This window comes from Sphaeramia orbicularis, chromosome 19 (genome assembly GCF_902148855.1).
Source record: "Sphaeramia orbicularis chromosome 19, fSphaOr1.1, whole genome shotgun sequence".
NCBI classification, from domain to species: domain Eukaryota; kingdom Metazoa; phylum Chordata; class Actinopteri; order Kurtiformes; family Apogonidae; genus Sphaeramia; species Sphaeramia orbicularis.
Genome location: NC_043975.1, coordinates 50,080,272 through 50,092,457, shown reverse-complemented (window position 1 = coordinate 50,092,457; position 12,186 = coordinate 50,080,272). Strand labels below are relative to the sequence as shown.

The window sequence follows — 12,186 nt, the reverse complement described above, 5'->3', positions numbered from 1 at the left end:
TCACACCTGCCTGAGCCGATACGTGTCAAAACTAACTCCTATTGAGCAAGTTTGATTTTAGCCTGTCATTTTCTTCCTTTCTCCCATAATCCAGTTTGGCCAAATCAAGCACCATTACTGATACTCTCAGTTTGCAGGTATTAAGTGCAGAAAAGATTAACTTCTTTCTCAACGATCTTTCCAAATAAGTTCCATCAGTTCTAATGTAATTTGCTGAAATAACCCCATTACTCACACTCACAGCTGTACCTTTCAGCACAATGCACAAAAACAGTGATTTGGGATCATGTACAGGGATAAGAGCACTTAGCAACATTTACCTTGATCTGTGCAAATTTTAGTTTTTCTGTGAAAGAAGAAAAAAAGGAGCTAAAGTAGACTGATAAACGTGCAGATGTCATGGGGGTCTAGTTCAGTTCAGATGAGTCATTATTAAAGGCCTGTTGGATGACAATCTGAAAATGAAACACATGCACCCTCTGAAGGGGTGAACATCACAGCAGTTTTCTGCTAGTGACTTCTGCAGAGTTGAAGAAAAAGAGTTTATTGTAAAATTAAGTTACTCTTCACATTACTCAAGTAAAACTTCTCCAGCCTAACCTGCTGCAATATGAGGAGGGTCTGTGTTGGAACACACATGTACTAGGGATGTAACGATAGGAAAATTTCATATCATAGTTATTGTGTCCAAAATTATCATGGTTATCATTATCATAGCGGTATTATTAAAATGAGCTCAAAATGTTCAAAAAGTACTTATTACACACACTGAAGTAATTTAACCAAGTTGTATTTTGAAAAAAAAAAAAAAACACTCATAAAGTAATACGCAGAGTGTACTTTCTGTTAGCAGAAACATTCAAATATCAACATGTAAACATCAAACATACAAATATGCATTAAAGATAGCACCTCATGACCATAAGAGATATCTGTACTAAGGGTGAAACCGATAGGATTTGATCAATATCAATGCCAATGTCCATTCTGCTTACCAATCCAATTCCTTATCAATTCTCCTACTGATTCCTGACTGGTTTTTTGACTGGGAACAAAAGTAGTTGGACAGGTCACAGTGGAGTTTGTTTGACCATTTTCCAGATCAAATCATTCACATTGGGTATGGTTACATGATGTTTTTTTAAATCCAATTTATTTTTCCAGAAGAAATTAATTCGGAACTAAAGTATTTTCTCTTCTGTTTCCATGGAAATGTTAAACCTGAATAAAGGTTTACATGAGGTATTAATGAGGTAGATCTGTGAGCAGAAGGGTTTGTGCTGCAGTGCTCACGTTGCCTTGTTCTGGCAGCCCTTCTGTTAGCTTAGCTTAGCCCTTCTGTTAGCTTAGCCCTTCTGTTAGCTTAGCTTAGCATAGTCACTGCATTTCCATGGTCACACGTAGCCAGTTTTTTAAAGGTGATTTGTCGTCTTTTGTCAGTGATTTTGTGAAATCCGATTCTCTCTAATTATTTCTTTAGATCTGCGACTTACTGCACTCATACAATCTGTGGACTGTTGTGTTGACGGAAGTTGGAAAATCTTTTTGTTGAAGGGATGCATGCGCTAAATTAGCTTTGCTTTAGCGTTTTAGCTTTGCATTAGTTTTTATTTCCCAGATTTTCTTCCTGCAGTAAGTCACATGACCATGATCTGAGCCTCAGTTTGTGATCATATTGACCCCAGCGGACTAAAGGAATGATTAGGGAGAACTGAACTGACCAAAATCACTCCTAAAATACTACAAATCACCTCTAAAAGCCTGGCTACGTCTGAGCAGAGGAATGAAGCCGTTATGCTAAGCTAGGCTAAGCTAAGCTAACGTTAGGGCTGCAGTTCAAACTGTTTGTCCCACTTGTGGAACTCATTAGTTCAGGACAAATGAATGAATCCAAAGCCAGTGTTGAACTGTTCCTTCAGGGTTTTCCAGGCTGGTAGATCCCATCAGAATATTCCACTGGAACGCTTTGGGAAGACTAGACTGCAGTGCAGATTCTTCCACCAGCGCAGAATGTGTGCGTCATCACCACAGGACAAGACACTGAGCATGTGCAGAATGGAAGGAATAAAGTCCAAACGGAATAAAGGCTTTACATGTCCAGGAAGAATTTAGACCGCAGTTAAAAGAGGATTAAACCACTGACTTTAATCAGGTTTAAATTTAATCCCAACTTTTCTTTTTCAACTGGAATAAGGTGTTTACATGGACATCTGAAATAGGATTGAACCTTTAATCAGTTTAAACCAGGAAGAACAGTTGTCATGGAAACGCACGGAATGTCACACATGTACACTATTGTACACACACAAACAGAAAGCGAAACAGAGTCATATTTCCCTGAACTGTTTAATGAACAAATGTAAATATTCTGAAAGAATGAGGATTTTAAAACATGTTAGGCTGATCTGATCCAGACTGGTCAGTGGTTCACTCCTGGTGAGTGACAGATAAATTCCAACAGTGGCATATGGTCACGTTCCTCTGGAGGTCAGTCACTGCATTTATTTTTAATTTCCTTCAGTTCATAAAGCTTTCTCTCCTCTGGTTTTTCCACACATCATGTGTCTTTGTAAAGTTGAAGCTCACTGGTTTGGGCCCCATTTGAACTGGCATGAGTTTGTCCTGAGTATTTATATTGAGACGGTGTAACGACAGGTCGCTGTTACATCCGTTATTGATTATAGTCAGTGTACTGAATGACTGTGGCAGTAAACGGTAACTCACGTATCAGAAGAAATATACACACATTGTGTTTTGGACTGAGATCTTTATTGAATGTTATTTGTATTGTAATGCTGTGACGGAGCGGGTCCGGTGAGGTGATGGCGAGCCGTGTGTGCTGCGGTCCTCTTCACCGTGCCTGTGCATTTCACAAATACGGCGCATATTAATTGTTGAAGGTATATAGCGGTTGCGATATTGCATAAAGTTCAATGCACCAGTGTTATTTTTAGAATATTGTGGGAAATGGGTTTTCAGATGCAGACTTACCACATGTGTGCTTCTGTTTCCGGCATGGTGTCCAGCCAAAACAATCCCCAGGGGGCTTGGGCTCTATTTAAAGGTTCCGGAAGGGTGAGCACACACAGGAGGTTGAAGGAGGGGTTTTTGGTCTCAGGTAAAATTTAAATATGTATATATGTGTTTTATATAGTGTTGTTTTGGGTATTTGGTTTGTATTAATATTTGTAAATAGTGTATTTCGTGAGTTTGTGGTGTTCTTTAAAGGTAAAAAGAAACTGTATAGTTAGTGTGTATTATTGTCTGTTTCCCCTGTGGTAATGGTTTATTCCCAAACTGAAACGTCTTAAGAAAAGTGAGTGTAATTTTACCAATATTCTGCCTGTTACTAAATGTTTTGTGTATTTGTAATTGTAATTTAAGTTGCAATGTACATGTGTAAATGATAAACTGAGGCATAATACTGTTAAAAATACACTCACTTTTCTTAAGACATTTCAGTTTGTTCATATTTATTCAGGTTATTCCCATTTTTTGTAAAAGTAGAGTTTGTAAATGTGAATATTTTCATGTAATTTAACTTTTTATTTTTTACACAAAAATTAAGAAAAAAATTTGCAATTTTCATTATTTCTAGAATATTATGATACTATTTTACTGGTTCTGACCCATTTGAGATCATATTGGTCTGAATGTGGAACCTGAACTATAACGATTAACATCTTCAATGTAATTTGTACATTTTACAAATTCATCCCCTGGGCTGGATTGGACCCTTTGGCGGGCCAGATTTGGCCCACGGGCCGCATGTTTGGCACCTGTGTCTTACAGTAACACATAATAGTCATAATTTCATATTTCCTGTCAACTTTTAACTGTTTTTTTTTTTTTTTTTTACAAAAACATGGTGGGCTTCCCTAGCGGCCCTACCACTAGGGTTAGCAAGATTTCTGGGGCAAACCCTGGGATGTAAACAAATGGAGTAGTCTTTGAAGTTGTTCACCATGAGGGAAGTGATTTAGGTGCAAGAGCACAGAAAGACTAATGGATTAGTGATAAGTAGGATATCACCCGGGTTTTACAAATTTGAAGAAAAATTTGTGATGAAAGTCATACGCTGCTTTGAAGACAAAAGAACCCATTCCTGTGTTTTATACAACAGGACCGCGCTGAAGCAAAACAGACAAGATGCCTCATTGATTCCAATCCTTTACCTGGTTGAGCCAAAAGTAAAACCTGCAAAGGATTCAGGACCACGTTCAGGTGAAAATACAAGCAATGACTGACTCACTTTGTCCTGATCAATACCCACTGATTACTCACACTCACAAACAATAGCACAACTTGTCTTGTCATTTGTGGCTCCCAGAAAAGTAACTGGATTTTGGTTTCATGACATGTTGCTCCATCAAGCTGACAGAAGTATTATAAAAAAAAAAAAAAAAAGAAGCGAAGGAACCCAAGCTGAAGAGGTAGAAACACAAGAGAAGCTGCATGTACCAACGATGGAATCACAGGTGTGAGTTTAACCACAAACAGAACATGTGCCTCCAGTCTGGCACATGTATGTTATGTTACTTACACTGTTACATTTACACTGTTTACACTGTTACATGTATACTAGGGATGTAACGATGTGAAAATTTCATATCACAGTTATTGTGACCAAAATCATCACGGTTATCATTATTATCACGGTATTGTTGAAATTGTGCTCAGAATGTTCAAAAAGTACTAATACACACACTGAAATAATTTAACCAAGCTGTATTTTGAAAAAAAAAAACAAAACACACAAATAAAATAATTCTCACAATGTCCCTTCTGTTGCAGAAACATTCAAATATTAACCCTTAGTGGTCTGAGCCTATTTTGTCCATTTTTCAGTCCTTTTGATTTTGCCTTTATGTACTATATAAACAAATGTTTACTACATCCATCTTTGAGATCATCTATATCAGGGGTGTCAAACTCATTTTCTTCTAGGTTCCACATTCAGCCCAATTTAATCTGCAGTGGGCCGGACCAGTAAAATAATAGCATGACAACCAATAAATAATGACAACTCCAAATTGTTGTAATGCAAAAAATAACATTCAATTACACCAATAACTATTCAAACAAAAAAGATGTGAATAACCTGAAAAAAATGAAATTTGTTAAGAAATATAAGTACAATTTTATCAATATTCTGCCTCAACTTATCATTTATACATGTGCATTACAGATGAGATCTACAAAGGTACAAAACATTTAATAACAGACAGAATATTGTTAAAATTGCACTTAATTTTCTTTAGACATTTCAGGTTGTTCATATTTGTTCAGGTTATTCACATTTTATTGTTAAAGGATAGTTTGTTAATGTAAACATTTTCATAATTTAATGTTTTTTGCACTAAATCAAAGAGAAAAAAATGGTGTTGTCATTATTTATAGATTATTATGATATTATTTTTGAGTTGCACTTTGCAAATTCATCCCGTGGGCCGGATTGGAACCTTTGGCGGGCCGGTTTTGACCCCTGGGACACATGTTTGATACCTGTGATCTATATCATCTGCCTATTATGTTTTTTCACTTTAACCTACTGTAAAAACAAAAAAGGCCAGAAAACACAAAAAAATATAAAATCTGATTTGAAAAATGTATATAATTTATTGCAGAAATAACACACAGATGCTAAACGAACCTTTTCAAAGACTTTAAAAGTGAATATTGGTTCCAAATATTAGGTATATAACATTTAAATTCTAATAAATTAAAACTCTACTCAAATATCTGACATAAAAGCAGATCTTGACATAGGGTTTTTTTCCCCTAAAAGTGCGGTAATCAAACATGGTTACCATGATAATTAGAATTTAAACGCTAATACTAACCATCTGCAATTTTACCGTGGTTTATCGTTATACCGGTAATCGTTACATCCCAAATGTATACTACATCATTTACACATTCACGTGCATGTTATATTATTTACACGTTACATTTACACTGTTTACAAGTATGCTATATCATTTACATTGTTACATGTATGTTTACACTGTTTCATGTGCACATTTTAATACTACTTTCATATTTTAAAATTTTACCCTTTCATACAGTATATCAGTAATTTGCACATATTTTGATTCACACTATTTTATATGTTATATCTTTTTATCCCTTTCATGCATTAATTATGAGAACCTTAATCAAGATACTTTTTCTGAGTGATTTTATTCTTCTTTAGGCATGAAAAAAAAGGAAAATTTTTATGAGCCTATTTTTCATGGAGTTGCAAAAATGTCCACTCAGCTGAAGAAGCAAAGAAACATGTATTTACTGATATACTGCATGAAAACTATGAAATAAAAACCATTTTTAATGCTGCTAATCTGATGTTTTTTTCACATTTTAACATACCTGCATGGAGATAATTTGCGGAAAAAAAAAAACAAAAAACTTTTTCTTTAAAAAACAAAATAGTTAATCACAGTCTAATAACAATTAGCTTTTTTTTTACACTCAAACATGTCTCTGCAGATCAGGTTTCTCTAGATCAGCAAATTTACAGTAATGGCGTGAATTACAGTGTATGGGATGATGCATAAGCGTATCCACTGTGTTGACTGATATGGAACTAAAACAACAAAATCCATAAATATATAAAAGAACAGCTTTTAACAGCTGTCCACTGTAGTGACCACTATGCATGAAAGGGTTAAATATATGTCTGTATCTTATAGTGTTATGTAGATGTGAGTGCGCTGTCACCGGCAGACACCTGCAATCTCGTTGCACAACTGGTGTAATGACAATAAAGACTACTCTATTCTATTCTATTCTATTCTATTCACCATCAGCCAAGTAAATGGAGAACCAGTGACATCAAGCATTTCAAGTCCAGAGTGCTCAAACCATCATCAGAACTTGACAAAACCAAATCCAGGCTAAGTCTGGGTAGTGAAACTGCATAATGTGACCTTATCTACTCACCACATTCCAGAAGAGAGGACTGAAGATGATGGTGATCACAGCGACACAGAAGCTTTGGTCATAAAAGTCGACAAGTCTAAAAAGTCCCTCCATTGGCGTTAAATCCACCTTTACAACCAAAGCAGAAATAAGACAAGTATTAATGATCAAAGGATGAAAAATCAAGCATAGGCGGCTGTGTATTCACGGCCCTCCCTTAGTTTGAAATAAAACCTTAATCATCTATGTCGTCTAAACAGACCCTGTATTCAATATTGTTTTCTCCAGTTTGATTTAATTAAATAGCAATAATTCTAAAAAGCATTGACGGCATTCTTTAATTACTTTGGATTTAGACATGAGTTTGGAATCCTTTTTTTTTCCAAACACGTCTTGGCTTTGGTCTTACATAATATCTGTTTTTATGGTGCATTTTGCATAAGCCCGCTGACCTTTGCAGCTACTTCAATACAACCCTTTCTCTCTAAACGATATGCATCAGTCCAAGGTTTTTTAAGAGGCATAAAATGGATTAAAGTCAGTGAAATGACTTGGGGCAGACTGGTGTCCCATTGCTCTCCTTCCTGATGCTGGCTTGTTTTGTGTGGTTTTCCACTTGAGCTCCAATGACGCCACAGATGAACAGCAACAAAGCAGGTTTTGAGTCATATTTGTTTTCTATCGAAGTATCTGGGTTGCAAGGGCAAAAAAAAAAGTCAATATGTGTTTCAACCAATTCCTCAGTTTGACACTAGCTCCTCTGAACTAACTTATAACTCCAAGGAACTTGTTATCCCTATTTTACCTTTAATCATTTACTGACACAAGCATTATTCTAACTTCATGTATCAAAACCAAATACATTTATTAGGTATTTGCTTCCAGTATAAAGACGCTTAAAATATTATATTACAACAGACTGATAACTAGGGGTGTATATTGGCAAGAATCTGGTAATACAATACAAATCACAAAACTAGGATCACAATACAATGTATTGGAATATATCGAGATACTGTTAGGAAGGCGATTCCTTTTTTAAGATTATTTCCTGGAAACTTTGAATTTCACCAAAAATATGCATAAATATGAAACAAATTTTGTTTTTGTCACAAAACTTTGCTCTGTAAAAATTTGTGCAGAATTTGGACAAAGAAAATTTTAACATCCGTCTTTACCTGTACAAAAAAACCCACACATAAATAAACGAATAAATAAATAAATAAATAAATAAATAAATAAAAAAAATTAATACTGTTCAAATAATGCTCACAACGATATGGTACCAAAGTGTGTTCCAACACTCCTTTTCTGCAGACACAGGGGGTTGGAAGGAACTCACAAATGTTGGGACACCTGGAGGAATTGGTAGCACCAACTTTCCAGGCTTGCTCAACCTCCACTGCTGCAGAACTGCTTCAAGTTGTTAACCCATTTCTTGTTTGCCTTTTTGTATAATTCTGAAATGTACATCATTTTTCAGTTTTGTTTAACCTTACCTTTTTTTTTCTTTTTTTTTTTTTTTTTACCTCTGGCAGTTCACTGCTTACCTTCGTACCATTTCAAGCTGTTCATTGGACTGGAACTGCTGGAATTTCAATACAAAACTGGAAAAATTAGGATGTTCTAAAACTTTTGACCGGTAGTGTATATCATATGCAAATATTTATTGACATTTCAAGAATTTTAATTGTGGAGGTTAACTACGACCCTCTGTGAACATAATATCAAAAACACAAAAAATGTTTAAAATACAAACCTGTATTTTAATGTGTCTGCTTAAGTGATAAAAAAAGCCAAAATTATTTTATATTTAATTGGTTATAGTTTTGTGGCTCACTGAACAGAAAAACAGGCTTCTAAAGCACAGGTGTCAAAAATGCAGCCTGGGGGCCAAATCCGGCCCGTCAAAGGGTTCAATCTGGCCCCTGGGATGAATTTGTGAAATGCAAAAATTACACTGAAGAAAGAAATCATCTGGTATCCCGTCCACCAAGGCCCATACTAAGCACCAAGTGTGCCTTTTTGGCACACTTGTGGAATAATGTCAAAAAAATTTCAAACAGTTTGTTTTTAATTCTTTTACACTGTTTTCTATTTCATCAACTTGAGCCGTAACTAAAAATACCAAATACTCAATAATTGTCACATTTTTTAACCCTTTAAATGTCATGTTTGTAATGTAAACAAACCATTTTTTGGATGCAAAAAACACACACAAAAAAAAATTTTTTTTTCAATATACTACATAAAAAGTGGATCACATATTATTTGATTTTTTCATCCTGGCATATGTCAGTGATTAACGCCAACACTGGTTAATTTGCATGATTATTTTTGGCACTAAGTCAAATGTTCAAAAATACTAGCATCTGTCACCAAGTGTGTCAAAAATGCACACCTATAAATCAAACTATTAAATATTATATACTGATTTATTTTTCTGCTCTAATTTGATTTTATTTTTGTAAACCCAGCTCAGTCCTAATCATACAGATCAAATGTTAGAAATAGTGCGTTTTAGGCACACTTGGCAGACAGATGCTAGTCTGGTCATTTTCTTTTGTTTACAATGTGCACATTTTAGTTGGTGGGCAGAATTTTAAAGATCATGCAAAAATGAACAACTTTTTAATTCTAACCTTATTGAAATTGTGAAAAATAATATGAAGTTTTTAAAACGAAGTGCAAAGTGTGCCTAAAAGGTGCACCCAGACACTGGAGGGTTAACAATCAAGGATGCTAAAATAATTTTAGGTCAATTCAATCTAAAGTGGATCAGACCAGTAAAATACTAACATAAGAACCTATAAATAATGAAAAAAGCAAATTATTACCTCCGCCAAGGAGGTTCTGTTTTTGCCGGCGTTGGTTTGTCTGTCTGTCTGTCTGTGTGCAAGATAACTCAAAAAGTTGTGGATGGATTTGGATGAAAATTTCAGATAATGTTGATACTGGCACAAGGAACAAATGATTACATTTTGGTGGTGATGGGGGGGGGGGGGTGATTTGCCTTGACGGTGGTCTGCGCCCTCCGAGTGCTTTTCTAGTTCTCTTTGTTTTAGTGTTAAAAAAAAGTAAAATTACACAAAAATGTTTACATTTACAGACAAATATGTGGAATTGTACCAATATTCTGCCTGTTATTGAATATTTTGTGTATTTGAAGATCCACTGTGATCCATAAGTTGTGATAAAAATGATAAAGGCATAATATTGTTAAAATTGTACTTATTTGTCAGGTTGTTCATACTTGTTCATGTTATGTTCAAGTACAGTTCATAGATGTAAACATTTGCATTACAAAATTTTATTCATTTTTCACTCAAAAACACAGAGAAAACTTTGGAGTTGACATTATTTATCAGTTCTTATCCTATTATTTATATTTTTTACTGGTTTGGCCCACTTTAGATCACATGAGTCTGTATGTGGAACTGAACTAAAATGAGTTTGACACCCCTGTTCTAAAGTGTCGTGTGTGTGTGTGTGTGTGTGTGTGTGTGTGTGTGTGTGTGTGTGTGTGTGTGTGTGTCGTAGTGTGGGGATTTTATTTTATTTTGATTCAGGTTCCACATACAGACACATACAGTCCAGTTAGATTTCAAGTGGATCAGAACCAGTAAAATATTATCATAACAACTTAGAAATAATGACAACCCCACATTTTTTATTTGTTTGTTTTTTTGGTGTAAAAAAGTAAAATTACATAAAAACGTTTATATTAACAAACTATCCTTTTACAAAAAATGTGAATAACCTGAATATGAACATCCTGAAATGTGTTAAGTGAAATAAATGCAATTTGAGCAATATTCTGCCTGTTACTAAATGTTTTGTGTATTTGTAATCGTCATGGCAGTTGTAACGCGCATGTTTAAATTATAAATTGATAAAATGAGGCAGAATATTGTTCATATTGCACTTGTTTTTCTCAGTGTGGGGCTTTTATTTTGAAAGGCATCGTGTTCCGGTCGTAGAGCTTCACGAGACTCCTTCCACTCAGATCCGGTCAAACACGGACAGAAAACCGGAGCAGTAGCAGTGGGTTGTGTTTAGGTCTGTGTTCGGTTCCGGTGTCCGTTTGTTTGAGCCTGTGTTCGGTTCCGGTGTCCGTTAGTTTAAGCCTGTGTTCGGTTCCGGTGTCCGTTACCTGTGTGTAGTCCAGGTTGTTGAAACCCCCGCAGCACTCCACGGGCGCGAGCAGTGCGTGTCCGGTACCGGTAGTTTTCCTGTCGTGGCTCATACGGTGTGGTGGCTGATCCACGGTGGACTGTGTGCACTCATCCGTGGGTCTGACACCACCGGTGACCTTTACTCTGATCAATAAAAGGGCCGGTGGGTTGTCCGTGGAAAACTAGCTTAGGTGCAGATAACCTTTAACCCCGCGCAAGGCTTTGTGGGTAATGTAGTGTGAGCTCTAGGTCACTTCCATTGAACAGACACTGTCCACAAACAGACCTTTTTTTTTTTTTTTTCCACACACAGAGGACAGAACACCTTCTGTTTACAGACCTGCTGCTTTAGCTAAATGCTAACAGCCTTCAGCTCAGCCTCTGCTTCTTCTTTCCTGGGTCTTAATCTGGTTTGAGTCTCTGCAGAGCCACCTGTCGGCAGGTAGTGGCATTACACTGGAAAAAGTCAAGTAGGACAGAGATGGTGTTTGATTTATTTACACTCAAGGAAAAAAGAAACGCACCATTTTCATTTTATCGATTTTTTTCAGAAATATGACAGTTATTGCAAAATTGCAAACTACAGTGAGTTCAGTCCTATTCTGAGTCCAAATGAAATGATTGTTTTCTTGGTTCCGGTTGATTGATTTTGATTAGCAATAAGAACTGTATTTGTGTATTCCTCACCCATGTCTGCTCTTGACTGAAACTCACAGATGAATTGGACCTCTGCTCAATTGTGCACAACCATTCCCTTTAAAAAGACACCAAAATGGAGCAAAAACACATTTGTCCACAATGCCACCACTACTGCAAGTGGTGGAGTCCAAACCCCCTGGCTACGTCCCATCTGCTCCGTCCAGCCTGAAGCATGCCAATGGCCCCATCTCTATCCGGTTGCAGTAGTCAAACATTTCAATTGCATCGTTTTTTTCATGCCTAAAGAGGAATTAAAAACACTCAAGAAAAAAAAAATATTGACTAAGGTTGTCATAATTCATGCATGAAAGGGTTAAATCTGAAATAGTTATGTTTTATATTTCATCCCAGTATGTTAGGAGCAGTTACACCATCGATGGCACAGGTGTCA

At 36.0% G+C, this 12,186-nt stretch overlaps 1 protein-coding gene across 1 annotated transcript in view; it reads right to left on the bottom strand.

The window, feature by feature from the left end:
* pemt (phosphatidylethanolamine N-methyltransferase) overlaps window positions 1-11,403 on the bottom strand; it is a 174,520-nt gene extending 163,117 nt beyond the window's left edge. Inside the window, exons 1-2 of the mRNA XM_030122565.1 lie at window positions 11,075-11,403; window positions 6,943-7,050 (exon numbers count right to left, since the gene is read on the bottom strand). Of these exons, the coding sequence (XP_029978425.1) occupies window positions 6,943-7,050; window positions 11,075-11,167 (201 nt within the window). The 5' untranslated portion in view covers window positions 11,168-11,403. The remainder of the gene's footprint in view (window positions 1-6,942; window positions 7,051-11,074) is intronic.
* Between the last annotated feature and the right edge of the window lie 783 nt (window positions 11,404-12,186).